General features: G+C 51.7%; 1 protein-coding gene across 1 annotated transcript in view; it reads left to right on the top strand.

Moving 5' to 3' along the window:
* Positions 1–22,888, top strand: part of LOC144607533 (src kinase-associated phosphoprotein 2-like) — a 209,206-nt gene that overhangs the window by 69,001 nt on the left and 117,317 nt on the right. Inside the window, exon 4 of the mRNA XM_078424427.1 lies at positions 10,601–10,720. Coding sequence (XP_078280553.1) covers positions 10,601–10,720 — 120 coding nt within the window. The remainder of the gene's footprint in view (positions 1–10,600; positions 10,721–22,888) is intronic.

Genomic DNA, 22,888 nt, shown 5'->3' with positions numbered 1-22,888 from the left:
AGATCCCTCAGTAACGTGCTGCCGGAGGGGCTAGTGCAAGGCAACAGATCCCTCAGTAACGTGCTGCCGGAGGGGCTAGTGCAAGGCAACAGATCCCTCAGTAACGTGCTGCCGGAGGGGCTAGTGCAAGGCAACAGATCCCTCAGTAACGTGCTGCCGGAGGGGCTAGTGCAAGGCAACAGATCCCTCAGTAATGTGCTGCCGGAGGGGCTAGTGCAAGGGAACAGATCCCTCAGTAACGTGCTGCCGGAGGGGCTAGTGCAAGGCAACAGATCCCTCAGTAACGTGCTGCCGGAGGGGCTAGTGCAAGGCAACAGATCCCTCAGTAATGTGCTGCCGGAGAGGCTAGTGCAAGGCAACAGATCCCTCAGTAATGTGCTGCCGGAGAGGCTAGTGCAAGGCAACAGATCCCTCAGTAATGTGCTGCCGGAGAGGCTAGTGCAAGGCAACAGATCCCTCAGTAATGTGCTGCCGGAGAGGCTAGTGCAAGGCAACAGATGTGAGCCAAGGGCTGAGTCGATGCTGCCAGCCCAGATCAGCGAGACCCAGGGCAAGCAGTGCAGTCCAGGCATTGAGTTACTTACTGCTGGAGCGAGCTGCCAACAGTCTAGCTAGCTCTGCTACACTGGGGACAGGGCTGTACGGCACAATCACACTACAGAGCCAGACAAACCACAAGAAGCATCTTATCAGGATACATCGCAGGTAGACACAAGATGCTGGAGTAACGCAGCGGGTCAGGCAACATCTCAGGAGAGAAGGAAAGGGTGACTTTTCGGGTCTAAATAACCAAAGTGGCAACGTAGAAACATAGAAAATAGGTGCAGGAGGAGGCCATTTGGCCCTTCGAACCAGCGCCGCCATTCACTGTGATCATGGCTGATCGTCCACAATCAATACCCGTGCCTGCCTTCTCCCCAAATCCCTTGATTCCACTAGTCCATAGAGCTCTATCTAACTCTCTCTTAAATTCATCCAGTGATTTGGCCTCCACTGCCTTCTGTGGCAGAGAATTCCACAAATTCACAACTCTCTGGGTGAAAAAGTTCCTTCTCACCTCGGTTTTAAATGGCCTCCCCTTTATTCTAAGACTGTGTGGCCCCTGGTTCTGGACTCGCCCAACATTAGGAACATTTTTCCTGCATCTACCCTGTCTAGTCCTTTTATAATTTTATGTGTTTCTATAAGATCCCCTCTCATCCTTCTAAACTCCAGTGAATCCAAGCTTAGTCCTTCCAATCTTTCCTCATATGACAGTCATATGACAAACCTCTTCAAAGTTGACACGCCTTTGTGGAATAGGAAGTCTTGATGCAGGGACTCGACCTGAAATATTGGCCACCACAGTTGCTGTTTGACACACTGAATTCCTCCAGTAGTTTGTGTTTTGGTTCCATAATCCCCAGACATTAGACTTTGGAGATACAGTGTGGAATCAGGCCCTTCAGCACATCAGGTCTGCGCCGATCAGTGATCCCCGTACACGAACATCATCCTGCACACTTGGGATAATTCACAATGTTACGTGAAAAAGCCACCAAACTGCGACTCTGACACTGTCCCAGTGTGCCAGTGCTGCACACCTGTACCACAGTACGTCTGTATGGGATGGCAGGTAAATTGTCTTGGTAAGTTTATAAAATGTCCCTAGTGTGTGTAGGATAGTGTTAGGGTGCGGGGATCGCTGGTCGGTGCGGACTCGGTGGGCCGAAGGGCCTGTTTCTCTAAAACGAAATAGGGTTGCCAACTGTCCCGTCTTAGCCGAGACATCCCGTATTTTGGGCTAAATCAGACCTCCCTTGTCCCGTGTTAGTATGGTTGGCAACTTCCTCACTCCCAAATACAGGACAAAGGGTGACGTCACCGCCCCGCGCCCCACGTGACCTCACCCAGCCAGCGGCCACGTGCTCCCGGCCCGGGCGGCCGCTGGTTTGGTGAGGTCACGCGGAGCGCGGGGCGGTGACGTCACCCTTTGTCCCGTATTTGGGAGTGAGATAGTTGGCAACCATACTAACTCATGGAATCCCAGAACGGTGCAGAGTGGAGACAGGCCCTTCGGCCCAACCTGTCCATGCTGACCAAGTTGGCATTGTGGGACAGTCCCATCAGCCTGCATTTGTCCCCCATATCCCCCTGGAACACATCAATAGACAATAGGTGCAGGAGTAGGCCATTCAGCCCTTCGAGCCAGCACCACCATTCAATGTGATCATGGCTGATCATTCTCAATCAGTACCCCGTTCCTGCCTTCTCCCCATACCCCCTGACTCCGCTATCCTTATGAGCTCTATCCAGCTCTCTCTTGAATGCATTCAGAGAATTGGCCTCCACTGCCTTCTGACCCAGAAAGTCACCCATCCTTATCCCCCAGAGATGCTGTCTGACCCGCTGAGTTACCCCAGCCCCAGCGCTCTGTGTCTTGTGTCTCTGTTGCTGGGCAGGGAGATGGTGCTGAGATAGTTGTGTGATCCACACGCTCGAGGCCGTTCATTGTCAGTAACACATCGCAGAGGTGGCGCAGCTGTGGAGTCGCTGCCTCACAGCGCCAGAGACCCAGGTTCGGTCCTGACCACGGGTGCTGTCTGTACGGAGTTTGCACGTTCACCCCCGTGGGCCGCGTGGGTTTTCTCCGGGTGCTCCGGTTTCGTTCAAAGAAGTGCAGGTTTGTAGGTTAATTGGCTTCTGTAAATTGTAAATCGTCCCCAGTGTGTGCTCGACCCCGGTGGTGCAAGTGGGTGATGGCGGTCGGCACCGACTCGGTGGGCCGAATGGCCTGTTTTCGCAGTTTCTCTACAGTCGAAAGTAAAGACATGAAAAAAAAGAAAGACGACTTCTTCTGCTGCGGCTGATCGATGCTGGGAAATTGGATAGAGACACAAAAAGCTGGAGTAACTCAGCGGGACAGGCAGCATCTCTGGAGAGAAGGAATGGATCGAGACACTTCTGAGAAACGTCACCCCTCCCTTCTCTCCAGAGACGCTGCCTGTCCTGCTGCGTTACTCCAGCATGTTGTGTCTTTCTTCGGTTTAAACCAGCATCTGCAGTTCCTTCCTGCACTATGTGAAATTGGATGCTGGTTTCTTATAAAACGTACAACTTTGGATGGGAGCAGGGGGGGGGGGGCAGAGTGGGGGGGAGAGGCAGGGGGGGGGTGTTAGCTGACAGCAGTGGGGAGTTTGTGTGGGAGCGGGGGGGGTGGGGGGGAGAGGCAGGGGGGTGTAGGCTGCAGTGGGGGGTTACAGTCAGCATGGGTTTGTGTGGGAGCAGGGGGGGGTGGGGGGAGAGGCAGGGGGGGTGGTAGCTGACAGCAGTGGGGAGGTACAGTCAGTATAGGTTTGTGTGGGAGCAGGGGGTGCAGGGGGAGGCAGGGGGAGGGAGGCAGGGGGAGAGGCAGGGGGTGGTAGCTGACAGCAGTGGGGAGGTACAGTCAGCATGGGTTTGTGTGGGAGCAGGGGGTGCAGGGGGAGGCAGGGGGAGGGAGGCAGGGGGAGAGGCAGGGGGGTGGTAGCTGACAGCAGTGGGGAGGTACAGTCAGCATGGGTTTGTGTGAGAGCAGGGGGGGAGGTGGGAGAGAGGCAGGGGGAGAGGCAGAGGGAGAGGCAGGGTGTAGGCAGACAGCAGTGGGGGGGAGATCACAGCTAGCATGGCCCATAGCTTTAGAAGCAGCCCTCTCTGCTGGTCACTCGGCAGAATGGCTTGGCAGCACTCACCCCCTGTCTCCCAGCTGCCTGACGTGGGAATATGTGGTGATCACAGAAAGGAAGCCCAACGCCCTTGTGGGGGGGACCACTCGTTGCCTTGCGTTTTAGCGAGACCACACCTCATCTCGAAGGTTTAAATCACTGAGGATAGAGGCAGAAATGCTGGAGTAACTCAGCGGGACAGGCAGCATCTCTGGAGAGAAGGAGTGGGTGACGTTTCAGGTCCAGACCCTTCTTCAGACCGAACCACCGAAGTGGCCGGCAATCTCTTTTCCCGTTAGATGAATTTGTGGGGAATTTGGCATTTACCTGCGAGCTGTCAGCATTAGACGGTGTTAGCTGTCAGGGGAGTGGAACACAAAGTGGAAACTGCTGGTTTGTACCACAGACAGATACAAAGTGCTGGAGTAAATCAGCGGGTCAGGCAGCATCTCAGGAGAGAAGGAATGGGTGACGTTTCGGGTCGAGTCCCTTCTTCAGACTGAAACGTCACCCATTCCTTCTCTCCCGAGATGCTGCCTGGCCCGCTGAGTTACTCCAGCATTTTGTGTCTACCTTCAATTTGAAACCAGCATCTGCAGTTATTTTCCTACAGAACATTCAGACAGGTACGTGGATAGGACAGGTGTGGAGGGATATGGGACAAATGCAGGCAGGTGGGACTAGAGTAGATGGGACATATTGGCCAGTATGGGCATGTTCGGCCGAAGGGCCTCTGTGACTATACCACTCCATGTGGAAGGGTCCTGACTCAAAACGTCACCCATCCTTTTTCTCCACAGATGCTGCCTGACCCGCAGAGTTACTCCAGCATTCTGTGAAACGTCATCTATCCATGTTCTCCACAGATGCTGCCTGACCCGCTGAGTTACTCTAGCACTCTGTGTCCGACTGCAGATGCAGGTTTACAAAAAAAGACTCAAAGTGCTGGAATAACTCACCGGCTCAGTCAGAATCTCTGGAGAATATGGACAGGCAACGTGTCTAGTAGGGACCCTTCACTCTCATTGTAGTGAGGGAGAGAAAGCTGCAAAAGAGGTCAATGTCAGTGTGAAGAAACGTCCCGACCTGAAACATCACCTATCCATAGAAACAAAGAAACATAGACAATAGGTGCAGGAGGAGGCCATCTGGCCCCTCGAGCCTGTACGCACCACCATTCAATGTGATCATGGCTGATCATCCACAATCAGTACCCCGTTCCTGCCTTCTCCCCATATCTCTTGATTCCGTTAGCCCGAAGAGCTAAATCTAACTCTCTCTTGAAAACATCCGGTGAATTGTCCTCCACTGCCTTCTGAGGCAGAGAATTCCACAGATTCACAACTCTGGGTGAAAAAGTTTTTCCTCATCTCAGTCCTAAATGGCCGACCCCTTATTATTAAACTATGACCCTTGGATCTGGACTCCCCCAACATGGGGAACATTTTTCCTGCATCTAGCCCATCCAATCCCTTAAGAGTTTTATCTGTTTCTAGAAGATCCCCTCTCACCCTTCTATCCATGTTCTCCAGAGATGCTGCCTGACCCGCTGAGTTACTCCAGCACTCTGTGAAACGTCACCTATCCATGTTCTCCACAGATGCTGCCTGACCCGCTGAGTTACTCCAGCACTCTGTGAAACGTCACCTATCCACGTCCTCCAGAGATGCTGCCTGACCCGCTGAATTACTCCAGCACTTTGTGTTCTTCACAAGATTCCAGCACCTACAGTTTGTTTGTCTAGCTATCAGGAGAGATTTTACAAACTTGTTTTATTTCCTCTGGAACATCAGAGGCTGGGAGGAGCCTTGTTGGAAGTAGATAAAGTTATGAGAGGCACGGATAGGGTGGACAGTCGGAACCTTTTTCCCAGAATGGAAATGTCAAAGACTAGAGGGGAGAGCTTTAAGGTGAGAGGGGCAATGTGTAGTTCAGTTGCCTGATAACAGCTAGGAAGAAACTGTCCCTGAATCTGGAGGTGCATGTTTTCCCACTTGTATACAGTATCTTGCCTAGATAGATAGACACAAAGTGCTGGAGTAACTCAGCGGGACACGCAGCATCTCTGGAGAGAAGGAATGGTTGACGTTTCAGGTCAAGACCCTTCTTCAGTCAGACCTGAAACGTCTCCCATTCATTCTGGCCAGAGATGCTGCCTGCCCCACTGAGTTACTCCAGCATTTTGTGTCGATCTTCGATGTAAACCAGCAGATGCAGATCCTTCCTGCATTGTGTATCTTGCCTGATGGGAAAGGCGAGAGGAGGGAGTGACCGGGGGTGAGACTGGTCCTTGATTATGCTGCTGGCCTTGCCGAAGCAGCATGAGGTGTAGATGGAGTCGAGGGGAGGGGAGGGAGCTCGGTCTGTGCGATGGTCTGGGCTGCGTCCGCAACTCTCTGCAGTTGCTTGCGGTCTCCGCGTTCCTCCCTCTCGCTGCCCTGGAGTGTGGGCCTGGCGTTTATGCCTCAGCCTGTAATGTCCATGGCCTGTGACCCCCCTACCCCCCCAGCTCTGTTGCCAGAGGGACAATTGCCCACCCAAAATGGCGCCCGGGGAGAGGATAGAGGAGGAAGCAAGGTGCATGGAAATGTCATAACCCTTGCCTGGTGATGACAGATACATCAGCTGAATGTATCAGTGAGCTAAATGTACACTGACCTTTCATGTCCTGGGCCTCCTCCACTGTCAGAGTGAAGCCCCGTGCAAATTGGAGGAACAGCACCTCATATTTCACTTGGGCAGCTTACACCCCAGCGGTATGAACATTGACTACTGAAACAGGGTCTTGACCCGAAACGTCACCCATTCCTTCTCTCCAGAGATGCTGCCTGACCCGCTGAGTTACTCCAGCATTTTGTGTCTCCCCTCCATTGCACACCAGTGGTATAAGGTCATAAGGAATAGGAGTAGAATTAGACCATTCGGCCCATCGAGTCTACTCCGCCATGCAATCATGGCTGATCTATCTCTCTCTCCTAACCTCATTCTCCTGCCTTCTCCCATAACCTCTGACACCCGTACTAATTATGAAAATAGATGTTTCTACCTTCAAGTAACCCTGCATCCCCTCTCTCCCCGACCCTCCCCCACCCTGGTTTTCATCCTAGTTTCACTGTTGAGTTCCACTGTCTACACATCTCGTTATCACCTACCCTACAACCAACAATGGACCATTGTGGGCTCCGAATTTCCATGATTATCGTTGTTTTTTGCATATCTTTCATTCACTTGTCCAACGTACCGTCTATATCTCTCGTTTCCCTTTCCCCTGACTCTCAGTCTGAGGAAGGGTCTCGACCTGAAACGTCACCTATCCATGTTCTCCAGAGATGCAGCCTGGCCCTCTGAGTTACTCAGGCACTCTGTGAAACGTCACCTATCCATGTTCTCCAGAGATGCTGCCTGACCCGCTGAGTTACTCCAGCACTCTGTGAAACGTCACCTATCCATGTTCTCCAGAGATGCTGCCTGTCCCGCTGAGTTACTCCAGCACTCTGTGCCTGTCTTATGCTGACTTCATAGTTGTACTTTGGAAAGTAAACAATAAAATCAGTCTGCTGCCCTGTTTGATTTATCTCGTTTTGCGTTTAATTTATTTTGGAGCGGGCGTCCTGTCAGCTGAGACGTCAGAACCTGCTTGCGTAAACAAGTCAAGTCTCACACAAGTTCCCTTGCCTCCTTCTCTAAGCTGCCTGTCGCTGCGTTCCTCCCGCCACCTGTAGCCGGGCATGCACATTCCCAGCTGCACAGCAGGGTGGCTGATGCATGGGGGATGCAAGTGACTCTCGACTCGGCGTCGCAGCGGCTAGACCCGCTGCCTCACAGCACCAGAGACCCGGGTTCCATCCTGACCTCGGGTGCTGCCTCTGTGGGAGTTTGCACGTTCTCCCTGTGCAACAAGATGGCAGGCAGTGACTCAGAATGGCAGGCAGTAACTAGTGGGGTACCGCAAGGCTCGGTGCTGGGACCACAGCTATTTACAATATACATTAACGACGGATGAAGGGATTAAAAGTACCATTAGCAAATTTGCAGATGATACAAAGCTGGGTGGTAGTGTGAACTGTGAGGAAGATGCTATGAGGTTGCAGGGTGACTTGGACAGGTTGTGTGAGTGGGCGGATGCATGGCAGATGCAGTTTAATGTGGATAAGTGTGAGGTTATCCACTTTGGTGGTAAGAATAGGAAGGCAGATTATTATCTGAATGGTGTCATGTTAGGAAAAGGGGACGTACAACGAGATCTGGGTGTCCTAGTGCATCAGTCACTGAAAGGAAGCATGCAGGTACAGCAGGCAGTGAAGAAAGCCAATGGAATGTTGGCCTTCATAACAAGAGGAGTTGAGTATAGGAGCAAAGAGGTCCTTCTGCAGTTGTACAGGGCCATAGTGAGACCGCACCTGGAGTACTGTGTGCAGTTTTGGTCTCCATATTTGAGGAAGGATATTCTTGCTATTGAGGGCGTGCAGCGTAGGTTTACTAGGTTAATTCCTGGAATGGCGGGACTGTCATATGTTGAAAGACTGGAGCGACTAGGCTTGTATACATTGGCATTTAGAAGGATGAGAGGGGATCTTATCGAAACATATAAGATTATTAAGGGGTTGGACACGTTAGAGGCAGGAAACATGTTCCCAATGTTGGGGGAGTCCAGAACCAGGGGCCACAGTTTAAGAATAAGGGGTAAGCCATTTAGAACGGAGATGAGGAAAAACCTTTTCAGTCAGAGAGTTGTAAATCTGTGGAATTCTCTGCCTCAGAAGGCAGTGGAGGCCAATTCTCTGAATGCTTTCAAGAGAGAGCTAGATAGAGCTCTAAAGGATAGCGGAGTCAGGGGGTATGGGGAGAAGGCAGGAACGGGGTACTGATTGAGAATGTTCAGCCATGATCACATTGAATGGTGGTGCTGGCTCGAAGGGCTGAATGGCCTCCTCCTGCACCTATTGTCTATTGACCGCGTGGATTTCCCCGGGTGCTCTGGTTTCCTCCCACATCCCAAAGATGTGCGGGTTTGTAGGTTAATTGGCTTCTGTAAATTGCCCCTAAGTGCGCAGATAGCGTGGAGATAGATGCTTCCCACATCCAAGAGACATTCAGGTGATAGTTTGCCCCTGCTGTGCATGGAAAAGTAGGTATCACAAAATGCTGGAGTAAATCAGCAGGTCAGGCAGTATCTCTGGAGAGAAGGAATGGGTGACGTTTCTGGTCGAGACCCTTCTTCAGACTGACTGTGCATGAAAAAGTGGGTGATTGATGGCCGGCATGAACTGGGTGGGCTGAAGGGCCTGTTTCCATGCTGGATCTTTCAAGCAATCAATTAAACAGTAACTCCTTCATCATGGACATTTCTGGCCCTTTTTCAACGAGACTGCAACTCAGCTGTGGCAGTGTTGCAGGCCCGATGCATTAGACTTCAGTCCTTGGAGATACAGCGCTGAAACAGGCCCTTCGGCCCACCAACTCCGTGCTGACCAGCGATCAATACAATCCTACATACACTAGGGATAATGCACAATTTTTTACCGAAGCCAATTCACCTACAAACCTGTATGCCTTTGGAGTGTGGGAGGAAACCAAAGCACCTGGAGAAAACCTACGCAGGTCACGGGGAGAACGTACAAACACCGTGCAGACAGCACCCGTAGTCAGGACCGAACCCGAGTCTCTGGCGCTGTGAGGCAGCAGCTCTACCCGCTGCGCCACCGTAAATGCCAGGATTATGAGTGAGTGGGAGATGGGGATGTGTGTTAGATTTGGACTCAGTGCCAGACAGCCCCCCATCCCGGGTACACGAGGCGCTGGCAGGCGAGGGCAGGGCTGGCGTTCAAAGGGGCAAATTTAAAACTAATCTGCAGAGAGATTATTTGGATGAGTGAGTGGACAATCTATGCAGTGGGTTCTCTGGGGAGTTGGTGCAAACAGTTTGTATTGATTCTTTCTAATGTGAATTAGATGGCTTTCCTTTGGAAAGTAGCGTTCTTGGATTGTTTTATTGCAGGCACGGGTGCGTTGTTTGCAGGGCAGAGGGGACTTTGCATATCTGCCTTCCCCATGGGGGAGTCCGGACTGGACACCGGGTCTACAACAGTCGCTGCATCTAAAATATGTCCTCAGTGGCTGGTAGACACAAAATGCTGGAGTAACTCAGCGGGTCAGGCAGCATCTCTGGAGAGAAGGAATGGGTGACGTTTCGGGTCGAGACCCTGTTTCAGACTGATGTTCTCCAGAGATACTGCCTGACCCCCTGAGTTACTCCAGCACTCTGTGAAAAGTCACCTATCCATGTTCTCCAGAGATGCTGACTGACCCGCTGAGTTACTCCAGCACTCTGTGAAACGTCACCTATCCATGTTCTCCAGAGATGCTGACTGCCCACTGAGTTACTCCAGCACTTGGTGTCTATTTTTGTAAACAACCATCAATAATTCCTCAGATCTCATTTATTAATGGTTGTTGGATTTGAGTTAGCCAATGTGGAATTCTTCGCCACAGATGGCTGTGGAGGCCAAGTCCATGGATATTTGTAAGGAAGAGATAGACGGATTCTAGATTAGTACGGGTGTCAGGAATTATGGGGAGAAGGCAGGAGAATGGGGTTAGGAGAGATAGATCAGACACGATTGCATGCCAGAGTAGACTTGATGGGCCGAATGGCCTAATTCTGCTTCTATCACTTCTGAACTTATGAAAGCCCATTGATGGGATGGTATATAGACACAAAATGCTGGAGTAACTCAGCGGGACAGGCAGCATCTCTGGAGAGAAGGAATGAATGGGTGACGTTTCAGGTGGAGACCCTTCTTCAGGCTGATGGGATGGTGTGATTACTTTGCATTGTGTGTGGATCTTGTGGCCGGTGTGTTGTGGCATTGCTAACCACTTGTATCTTTCTCTCCCTCTGTCTGTTGCCGCTCCAGGGGAAGGTGGAGACTGGGATCGCAGCCAGGAGGAGAGTTCTGATGACAACCAGAGCCTGACCCAGGCTCCGTCCGGCCCCTCCGACAACGCTTCCGTGGCCTCCGACGTCCAGGAGGAAGGTACGTCGGCTTCCTGCTCTCCCTGTCCACTCCATGTTCCGGCCTGTCCGCACTGACCTGACCTCCTCGGTCAGCCTGACGCACAATGAAAGTGTGGGTCGACCGGGCTTGTGTCCACTGGAATTTAGACGGATGAGAGGGGCTCTTATAGAAACATACAAAATCCTTAAGGGATTGCACAGGCTAGGTGCAAGAAAAAAATGTTCCCGATGTCGGGGGAGTCCAGAACCAGGGGTCTCAGTTTAAGAATAAGGGGTCGGCCATTTAGGACTGAGATGAGGAAAAAACTTTTCACCCAGAGAGTTGTGAATCTGTGGAATTCTCTGCCACAGAAGGCAGTGGAGGTCGATTCACTAGATGTTTTCAAGAAAGAGTTAGATTTGGCTCTTGGGCTAATGAAATCAAGGGATACAGGGAGAAGGCAGGAATGGGGTACTGATTTGGCATGATCTGCCATGCTTATATTAAATGGCGATGCTGGCTTGAAGGGCCAAATGGCCTACTCCTGCACCTATTTTTCTGATTCCGTGTTTCTCTAATGGATGCTCCAAGGCAGACAGACAACATTCTGAACAATAGGACAGACACCATTGGTGGGGAAGATGCTGGAGTCAATTATAAAAGACGAAATTGCGGAGCATTTGGATAGTAGTAACAGGATCGTTCCGAGACAGCATGGATTTACGAAGGGGAAATCATGCTTGACTAATCTTCTGGAATTTTTTGAGGATGTAACTAGGAAAATTGACAGGGGAGAGCCGGTGGATGTGGTGTACCTCGACTTTCAGAAAGCCTTCGACAAGGTTCCACATAGGAGATTAGTGGGCAAAATTAGACCACATGGTATTGGGGGTAGGGTTGACAGACAGAAAGCAAAGAGTGGGGATAAATGGGTCCCTTTCAGAATGGCAGGCAGTAACTAGTGGGGTACCGCAAGGCTCGGTGCTGGGTGTATTTACAATATACATTAATGACTTGGATGAAGGGATTAAAAGTACCATTAGCAAATTTGCAGATGATACAAAGCTGGGTGGTGTGTGAGGTGTGAGGAAGATGCTATGAGGTTGCAGGGTGACTTGGACAGGTTGTGTGAGTGGGCGGATGCATGGCAGATGCAGTTTAATGTGGATAAGTGTGAGGTTATCCACTTTGGTGGTAAGAATAGGAAGGCAGATTATTATCTGAATGATGTCAAGTTAGGAAAAGGGGACGTACAACGAGATCTGGGTGTCCTAGTGCATCAGTCACTGAAAGGAAGCATGCAGGTACAGCAGGCAGTGAAGAAAGCCAATGGAATGTTGGCCTTCATAACAAGAGGAGTTGAGTAGAGGAGCAAAGAGGTCCTTCTGCAGTTGTACAGGGCCCTAGTGAGACCGCACCTGGAGTTCTGTGTGCAGTTTTGTTCTCCAAATTTGAGGAAGGATATTCTTGCTATTGAAGGCGTACAGCGTAGGTTTACTAGGTTAATTCCCGGAATGGCGGGACTGTCATATGTTGAAAGACTGGAGCGACTAGGCTTGTAATTTAAAAGGATGAGAGGGGATCTTATCAAAACATACAAGGTTATTAAGGGGTTGGACAAGTTAGAGGCAGGAAACATGTTCCCAATGTTGGGGGAGTCCAGAACCAGGGTTTAAGAATAAGGGGTAGGCCAATTAGAACGGAGATGAGGAAAAACCTTTTCAGTCAGAGAGTTGTGAATCTGTGGAATTCTCTGCCATTCAGCCCTTCGAGCCAGCACCGCCATTCAATGCGATCATGGCTGACCATAAGCTAGGGTACTGTCTGATTCGCCTCTACCCCATTGCGGACATTGGACTTTGTCTGTGGAACTGATGCGCTACAATGCTGAGAACTATATTCTACACTCTGTATCTTCCCCTTTGCTCTACCTATTGCACTTGAGTATGTCGTATTATCTGATTAGATTGCATAGTTTTACTGCTCCTTGGTACATCTAACAATAATGAACCTAAACATAAACCTCACCTAAGATAGACACAAAATGCTGGAGTAACTCAGCGGGACAGGCAGCATCTCTGGGGGGAAGGAATGGGTGACGTTTCGGGTCGAGATCCTTCTTCAGACTCAGCATTTTGTGTCTGTCTTTAATGTTCAAAGATAAACGGATGAAGGAGTCTGGTATAATCTATCCAAGACTGCTGATACACACTAAGGCAGGGTGGCCTGTAACATTAGGTGCAGAGAAGGCCTTAGAGAAATATAGGTTTAATGTGTAGGAAAGAATTGCAGATGCTGGTTTTTACCAAAGATAGACACAAAATGCTGGAGTAACTCAGTTATCTCTGGAGAAATATAATAGGCAACGTTTTGATTGGAACAGTTTCGATCTGGCAGCATCTCTGGAGAAAAAGAATAGGCGACGTTTCAGGTCGGGACCCTTCTTCATATGTTCCTAGTCTGAAGAAGGATTCCGAACTATTCTTCAGGCTTGTATACACTGGAATTTAGAAGGATGAGAGGAGATCTTATCGAAACGTATAAGATTATTAAGGGGTTGGACATGTTAGAGGCAGGAAATATGTTCCCAATGTTGGGGGAGTCCAGAACAAGGGGCCACAGTTTAAGAATAAGGGGTTGGCCATTTAGAACGGAGATGAGGAAAAACTTTTTCAGTCAGAGAGTTGTGAATCTGTGGAATTCTCTGCCTCAGAAGGCAGTGGAGGCCAATTCTCTGAATACATTCAAGAGAGAGCTGGATAGAGTTCTTTAGGGTAGCGGAGTCAGGGGGGTACGGGGAGAAGGCAGGAATGGGGTACTGATTGAGAATTATCAGCCATGATCACATTGAATGGCGGTGCTGGCTCGAAGGGCCGAATGGCCTCCTCCTACACCTATTGTCTAATGTCTATCTCGGGTGTGAGAGGGACGGAGATAGAGGGAAAGCAAGGCTACGAGCTGGCCTGTTGAGGTTTGCTTTGTATCTTTCTACTCTTCCCGGAACTGCAGGTAAGTTTCTGGAAAGATCCGCCACTGAATGGACGTGGAGTGTGGAGATCTCACAGTGACCTGAGTGTGACCCCCTCAGCTAGGAACCATGTCCCCAGACCCATCACAAGTCATAAGGTCACAAGGCTCCAGCATTTTGTGTCTACTTTCAGTGCAGACCAGCGTCTGCAGTTCCTTGCTGTTCCTTTGAACACGATTTACCAAACAAGTGATCTCGTCACTGTAGCGTTGCTGTTTTGAGAAGATTGCTAACATTTCAGTTGTGACCATCTTTTTGAAGTCTTCGGCTTGTTGTGAAAATGTCGTGACAGGGATCATAGAAATGTCGCGTCATAAACGGCCACGTTTAGTTTAGTGATACAGCAAGGAAACAGGCCCTTCGACCCACCGAGTCCACGCCGACCAGCGATCCCCGCACATTAACACCATCACATACGCACACTCGGGACAATAATATTCTTGCCATAGAGGGAGTACAGAGAAGGTTCACCAGATTGATTCCTGGGATGGCAGGACTTTCATATGAAGAAAGACTGGATAGACTCGGCTTGTACTCGCTGGAATTTAGAAGATTGAGGGGGGTCTTATAGAAACGTACAAAATTCTTAAGGGGTTGGATGGACTAGATGCGGGAAGATTGTTCCCGATGTTGGGGAAGTCCAGAACAAGGGGTCACAGTTTAAGGATAAGGGGAAGTCTTTTAGGACCGAGATGAGAACGGTTTTTTTCACACAGAGTGGTGAATCTGAGGAATTCTCTGCCACAGAAGGTAGTTGAGGCCAGTTCATTGGCTATATTTAAGAGGGAGTTAGATGTGGCCCTTGTGGCTAAAGGGATCAGGGGGTATGGAGAGAAGGCAGGTACGGGATACTGAGTTGGATGATCAGCCATGATCATATTGAGTGGCGGTGTGGGCACGAAGGGCCGAATGGCCTACTCCTGTACCTATTTTCTATATACACTTCCACCAAGCCTGTTAACCTACAAACCTGTACGCCTCGGGAGTGGGGGGGAGGGGGGCGGAGCACCCGGAGAAAACCCGCGCAGGAACGTACAGAACGAATGAATGAATAAGTTTATTGGCCAAGTATGTGCATATACAAGGAATGTGCCTTGGTGCTCCGCTCACAAATGACAACACAAACATACAGTAAACACTTAAGAATGAAGCATAAACACATCAAAACGATAAGGATACAACATTACGGTCTGAACATGTGGGTGAAAATAAACCAGAGCAAAAAAGAGACTACAGATTTTGGTTATTGAGTAGAACTATCGCTCGTGGACAAGCACGTGGCCAGGATGGAACCCGGGGGTAAGTTGGAGAAGGGGACCCCGCAGTGGCGAGGGGCATATCTCCCGTCAGCAGCTATACTCCCCAAACAATCTGACCAGTCCAGAGTTTGCAAGGTAAAACTGGGATTTGCAATCTCGGAGTACTAATGAGTCTCGCCTGCCTCCTAACATCTCCCAGGCTTTGCAAATGCAACTGTAGACCGGGACATGACGCACAGATAACGGCTCTGTGTTTCACCGTTGTTTATTAAAGGGAGTAATGGCTGTGGTGGTGACAGCCACTTTGCACCGTGTTTATTGTTGTAGCCGCCACAGACAGATTATAGCTGTCCTAATACTGACATCCACTCAAAGAGCTGTTAGAATAGACTTCGCCAATAAATTAAGCTTAATTACTTGGCGTTGCAGCCCTCCAACCTCAAACGTCGCTGCATTTTGCAGAGGGATCCGTGCCAACGTTGAGCTGGCCAGCACACACGCTTACAGAGAGCAGGGCTTGGAAACCCGGGGCGCGGGGCGTGTTTGTCCAGCGTGGCTGGTGCTGGTGCTGGCGTTGGTGCTGGCATACCGCACTTGTCCACTGCCTGATGGATGCACTTTACTCAGGCCACGTCTGCCCTCTCATCTTTCACCCGCCGCCAGCCTCTGCCTGTGTCCAAGCTCGCACCAGACAGTCACAGAGTCATGGAGTGAAGGTGGACACAGAATGCTGGAGTAACTCAGCGGGTCAGGCTCAGGAGAGAAGGAATGGGTGACGTTTCGGGTCGAGACCCTTCCCTCTACAGATGCTGCCTGACCCACTGAGTTACTCCAACACTCTGTGAAACGTCACCTATCCATGTTCTCCACAGATGCTGCCTGACCCAACGAGTTACTCCAGCATTTTGTGTCTCCCTTCGATTTTTAACCAGCATCTGCAGTATTTTTCCTACACGAGTCATCGAGTGACACAGCGTGGGAACTGATAGTATAATTTGTACCAGCGTGGGAACAGGCCCTTCGGCCCACCTTGCCCACGCCGGCCAACATATCTCAGCAGCACTCGTCCCACCTGCCCGTGTTTGGCCCATATCTAGGGTTGCCAACTGTCCCGTATCCGCCGGGACATCCCGTATTTTGGGCTAAATTCGTTTGTCCCGCCCCTGTCCCGAGTTAGTACGGTTGCCAACTTCCTCATTCCCAAATACGGGACAAGGGGGTGACGTCACTGCCCCGTACCCCACGTGACCTCACACAGCCAGCGGCCACGTGCTCCCGGCCCGGGCGGCCGCCATTGGTGGAGCGGGAGCACGTGGCCGCTGGCTGGGCGAGGTCACGTGGGGCGCGGGGCGGTGACGTCACCCCTTGTCCCGTATTTGGGCGTGAGGAAGTTGGCAACCGTCCCCGCATCCCTCCAAACCTTTCCAATCCCATGTATCTGTTTCTGGGATAGTCCCAGCCTCAACTACCTCCTCCGGCAGCTCGTTCCATACACCCACCACCCTCTGCGTGAAAACGTTACCCCTCCAACTATTAAATCTTTTCCCCTTCACCTTGAACCCGTGTCCTCTAGTCCTCGATTCCCCAACTCTGGGCAAGAGACTCTGCGCATCTACCCGATCTGTTCCTCTCATGATTTTATAAGATCTCCCCTCATCCTCCTGCACTCCATAGAATAGAGTCCCAGCCTACTCAACAGTTGCCCCCTGACTACCCCCCCCCCCCCATGCTTGTTGACTCAACTCCTCTCGCTGTCTGTCTGCTGTTCGATTTGGGAACAGGTACCGCCCCGTCCAAATTCCTCACTACTTTTCGTCATGATAACCATCTCCAACTCCCCAACGCGGCTATCCCCGCGAGCGGGATACTTGTACATCTACCCCTCCCCTCTTCCTGCCACTGGCAGGTGTTGCTACACCTGCCGAGAAACCAACAGTCAACGGGGCTTTATTTGTCTCGTCTGCAACTGCACGGTGAAATTATTTTTGCAAATATTACACGTGGGGGCCGCCATTTGTGGCGCCATTATTGAATGCCCGGTCGGTCAGTGGATAGTCTAGGTTTGTGGATCTCTTGTGCATGTGACCAACAAGGTGTTAAACATAGCCTCGCATTTCCCCCTCCCTCCCTCTCCCTCTCCCTGTCCCACTCACTCCCTCTCCCTCTCCGACTCTCTCTCTCTCTCTCTCTCTCTCGCTTTCTCCCCCTCACATTCAGTCTCTCCCTCTTTAATTCCTGTTCACTGCCTGAGCCTGTTTTCCCCTCCCTCCCTCCCTCTCTCTCTCTCTCTCTCTCTCTCTCTCTTTCTTTCTCTCTCTCTCTATATATATATATATCTCTCTCACTCTCTCTCTCTGTGACTTTAAAATGAAATTAATTGGTTTAATTTTGCAAACCAGAGAGAGAGAGAGAGAAAAAAAAAGTCTTTTTTTGTGCCAAAGAATTCTGCTCTAATCCTGGGAGAATAATCTAGAAGCTTTATTGGGAAGTGGATGAACATGCTGGGAAGGCCGGAGTAGTGGGGGAAAGGAAAGTATTTTAAAATAAATTTCCAGATAGGATTTATTTTAGATATTAAAAAAAAAACACGTACAAAATTCTTAAAGGCATTGATAAATGAAATGAGTTTCACAAAATAATGATTCCACCGTTCGGACAAACACTCTAACAGTTACCTCTGGATCTTTTTAATTCATTTCTAATAACATAATTAGACATCTAATTATTAAGGTGGATCAATGAGCAATGTATAACTTTTACAATGAGTAATGAGGGTGAGTGGATTGTTTTAGAATCGATCCAACCTCCTGTGGCATTGGCCCTGAGCCAGTAGTCTGCTATTTGGTCTCGTGTCGTTGGACTGAGCAGGGTGCCAGTTCAACTATACTACATTCAATCCTCTGCCATTTACACCTGTGCCCAGCCTCGGCATTCCGACCTTCAGTTTCAGTTCAGTTTATTGCCAAGCTTTTCTCCGGTTCCCTCCCACACTCCAAGACGTGCAGGTTTGTAAGTTAATTGGCTTGGTAAAAATTGTAAATTGTCCCTGGTGTGTGTGTGTGTGTGTGGGATAATGTTAGTGTGCGGGGATCACTGGTCGACACGGACCCGGTGGGCCGAAGGGCCTGTTTCCGCGCTGTATCTCTAAACTAAAGTAAACTAAACCTAGTTGGTAAACACTAGTGTATTAGACCCGAAACGCCACCCATTCCTTCTCTCCCAAGATGCTGCCTGACCCGCTGAGTTACTCCAGCATTTTGTGTCTACCTTCGATTTAAACCGGCATCTGCAGTTTTCTTCCTAACTTTCTTGCACTTTGAGCAGACCAGCGATCCCCGTACACTAACGCCATCCAACACACCAGAGCCAACTTACAATTTTTACCAAAGCCAATTAACCTACAAACCTGCATGTCTTTGGAGTGTGGGAGGAAACCGGAGCACCCGGCTAACTACGGATGTTCCAGTTTCCCCCAACATTCGAAAGACGCGCAAGTTTGTAGGTTAACTGTACCAGCCTGAAGAAGGGTCTCGACCCGAAACGTCGTCTATTCCTTTTCTCCAGAGATGCTGCCTGACGCGCTGAGTTACTCCAGCATTTTGTGTCTATCTTAAACCAAACTAAAAGTTTGATGCGGGCCGGTTTTTGTCCATTTAATTTCATAGCTATTTATGGGGTCATATTTTTTAAGATTGTGTTATTCCTATCAGAGCCTGCTGTGGGTAGGGTCGCCAACTTCCTCACTCCCAAATACAGGACAAGGTGACGTCACCGCCCCGCGCCCCACGTGACCTCACCCAGCCAGTGGCCACGTGCTCCTGGCCCAGGCGGCCGCCATTGGTGGAGCGGGAGCACGTGGCCGCTGGCTGGGTGAGGTCACATGGGGTGCGGGGCGGTGACGTCACCCTTTGTCCCTTATTCGGGATTGAGGAAGTTGGCAACCCTGCTAATACGGGACAAGGGCGGTCCCGTACGGGGCAAACTAATTTAGCCCAAAATACGGGATGTCCCGGCTAATACGGGACAGTTGGCGACCCTAACTGTGGGACATTCCTTAGTCAGGGAGTGGAGGGAAGAGGGGAGGGGAGGGAGGGAGAGTGTAGGTCACAGGCGGGAAGTACAGAGGTCACAGACTGAATGAGCATGAAAGGGGACCACATTGAAACGCACCGAATAATGAAAGGCCTGGATAGAGTGGATGTGGAGAGGATGTTTCCACTAGTAGGAGAGTCTAGGACCAGAGGGCACAGCCACAGAATTAAAGGACATTCATTTCGGCAGGAGATGAGGAGGAGTTTCTTTAGTCAGAGAGTGGTGAATCTGTGGAATTCATTGCCACAGACGGCTGTGGAGGCCAAGTCAGTGGATATATTTAAGGCAGAGATAGATAGATTCTTGATTAGTACAGGTGTCAGGGTTTATGGGGAGGAGGTAGGAGAATGGGGCCAGGAGGGAGAGAGATCAGCCATGATTGAACGCCGGAACAGATTTGATGGGCCGAATGGCCTAATTCAGCTTAGCCACTTATGACCTTTTGAACTCCGACAGGAGGGCCAGCACACACAGCCGGGCCGAAGGGCCAGCACACTGAGCCGGGCCGAAGGGCCAGCACATGGAGCCAGGCCGAAGGGCCAGCACATGGAGCCAGGCCGAAGGCCAGCCCCGGCAGTGTAGGTTTCCTGGCTGGTGATGGGAATCGATGAGAATTGGGGATTACATAGAAACAGAGAAAATAGGTGCAGGAATAGGCCATTCGGCCCTTTTGAGCCAGCACTGCCATTCAATACGATCATGTCCGATCATCCAGAATCAGTTCCCAAGTTCCTGCTTTCTCCCCACATCCCTTGATTCCCAGGAGCTCTATCCAACTCTATCTTTAACACATCCCAGATTGATTTGTACCTGAGTGCTGGGAGATGGAGCGTCCTGTACAGACATTGGCTGTACTGGAAGCTAGAAATATAAGAAGATAACTGCAGATGCTGGTACAAATTGAAGGTTTTTATTCACAAAATGCTGGAGTAACTCAGCGGGTCAGGCAGCATCTCGGGAGAGAAGGAATGGGTGACGTTTCGGGTCGAGACCCTTCTTCAGACTGGAAGCTGTTGCCTGTACTGGGAGCTATACTTGGGGCTGTTGCCTGTACAGGTCCCATGCATAATAGACCAGCTGACAAGTGTGGTGGGATCTACCTGCCAGGCCCCAGCGCCCGGGAAGAGAGACGGAGCTGCTGCCTCTGCAGGGCTCCAGATTGCCATGTTAATCACCCCCTCCACGCCCCGCTTCACATTGTCCTGACCTACAGATTATTATTACGCTATTCATCTCCGACGCAGTTTTAATTTCTGAAGAGATTTCATCAGCCCCGGCGCAGGGAAGGAACGAACAAACCGCATATCAGAAGCACGCCACTAATCAGCCGGGGATTCAATGCATGTCTAACGCGGCGATCTGCCTGCCCCGGCACGCAGCGCTAGCAGGATCAGCAGCGGAGCGCTCTTGCCCGCCGTCTCCTGTGTTAATGCATTAAATCCTGGGCCACATTAGCGCACAGAAGCTCATGATCCACAGCACTGGTTCAAAAGTTCAGGCCATTCCCTAAAGACTCTCTTCCACACCCACCTGCCCCCCCCCTTTCCGCATCCACCCACCCCCCTCTCACCCACCCCCCCCCCTCTCACCCACCCCTTCACACCCACCCCCCCCTCTCACCCACCCCCCTCCCACAACCCCCCTCACCCACCCCTTCACACCCACCCCCCCTCTCTCCGCATCCACCCACCCCCCTCTCACCCACCGCCCCCTCTCACCCACCCACCTCTCACCCACCCCCCTCTCTGCACCCCCCCCGTCTCACCCATCCACCCCCTCCCACAACCCCCCTCACCCACCCCCCCCTCACCCACCCCCCCCTCATCTCTGAACCGCCCCCCCCCGTCTCACCCCCCTCCCCTCCCACCCCTCCCACCCACCCCCCCTCTCTCCGCATCCACCCCCCTCACACCCACCCCTCCCACAACCCCCCTCACCCACCCCTTCACACCCACCCCCCCCTCACCCACCCCCTCTCACCCACCCCCCCCTCACCCACCCCCCCTCACCCACCCCTTCACACCCACCCCCCCTCTCACCCACCCCCCCTCTCTCAACCACCCCCCCTCTCACCCACCCATCCCCCCACCCTCTCTCTGCATCCACCCTCCCTCTCACCCACCCCCCCTCACCCACCCCCCTCTCACCCACCCCCCCCCTCATCTCTGAACCGCCCCCCCCCGTCTCACCCCCCTCCCCCCCCCACCCCTCCCACCCACCCCCCCTCTCTCCGCATCCACCCCCCTCACACCCACCCCCTCCCACAACCCCCCTCACCCACCCCTTCACACCCACCCCCCCCTCACCCACCCCCCTCTCACCCACCCCCCCTCACCCACCCCCCCTCACCCACCCCTTCACACCCACCCCCCCTCTCACCCACCCCCCCTCTCTCCGCATCCACCCCCTCTCACCAACCCCCCCTCTCTCAACCACCCCCCCTCTCACCCACCCATCCCCCCACCCTCTCTCTGCATCCACCCCCCTTCTCACCCACCCCCCTCTCACCTCCCCCCTCACACCCACCCACCCCCCTCTCTCCACATCCACTCCCCCTCTCACCCACCCCCCTCTCACCCACCCCTCCCCTCTCTCCCACCCCTCCCTCTCTCCGCATCCAACCCCCCCCTCTCACCCACCCCCCTCTCATCCACCCTCCCCTCACACCCACCCACCCCCCCTCTCTCCGCATCCACCCCACCCCTCTCACCCACCCCCCCTCTCACCCCCCCCCTCACCCACCCCCACCCTCGCCCCCCCACCCACCCCCCCTCTCCCTCAGCCCACCCTTCCTCTGGCCGTGACTTAGTGTTACACTGACACACCCAACATTCGGAACCGGAGACACATTAGTTCAGCCACTTTTCCCCCAATTACACATCACCTGCGCCCTCTGTTTAAGGGGCGATTTTAAACATTTCTGTTTTCAGGGGAGGGGGGGCGAATTTAAACATTTTTATTCCGCGCCGCCCCGATTTATAATCGCAGAAGGGTAAACAGATTGCCTCTTCTGCGTGTAAATCCCACCCTACACACCCCCCCTCCTCCACCACCCACCCACCCCCTCCACCTCCGCCCTCCCCACCCTAAAGATGATGGAAGATTGTCAACAGAGTCTCAGGCCCCGGTGGCATTAATCTCTCTCTCCGACTGTCTGCATCTCGTGACTAATGACAGAACCATAACTGGATGTAGTCTAAGACGGGGGTTCACGCAGAGGTCGTTCTTACCTGGTACCATGCGAGATGAGGCTTTGATTTTTTTTCTGTGTGTGTTGGGCTTTGGTGCGTTAGATTAATGGAATTTCAGTTACTGCTTGGTTGCCCCAAACCTTTGTTCACAAAATAAATGGAGATTCTATAGTGGTGACAGGTTGCTGGTTTAGGAGACATAGGTGTTCATCTCCACAATGCTGGGCGACTGGAAGGAATTGATTTTAAGGAGCAATTAAATCTGCTTCATTATAAATGATTGATTTTAAATGTTTCCTTCTCTTGCATTTTTGTCAAATGTTCTTTTTCTCTCCGTGTTGTCTGTGCCGTTTAGTCATCTCCATCAGCCCCTCTCCCTCTCTCTCCCTCTCCCTCTCTCCCTCTCCCTCTCTCTCGCTCCCTCTCTCTCCCTCTCTCCCCTCTCCCTCTCCCTCTCTCTCTCTCCTTCTCTCTCTCCCTCCCTCTCTCTCCCTCCCTCCCTCTCTCTCCCTCCCTCTCCCCCTCTCTCTCTCTCTCTCTCTCTCTCTCTTTTTCTCTCGCTTTCTCTCCCTCACATTCAATCTCTCCCTCTTTAATTCCCGTTCATTGCCTGAGCTTGTTTTCCTCCATCTCTCTC

This window comes from Rhinoraja longicauda, chromosome 29, assembly GCF_053455715.1.
Source record: "Rhinoraja longicauda isolate Sanriku21f chromosome 29, sRhiLon1.1, whole genome shotgun sequence".
NCBI lineage: Eukaryota > Metazoa > Chordata > Chondrichthyes > Rajiformes > Arhynchobatidae > Rhinoraja > Rhinoraja longicauda.
Note: the sequence above shows the minus strand (reverse complement) of the source record. Positions and strands in the feature narration are given on the sequence as shown.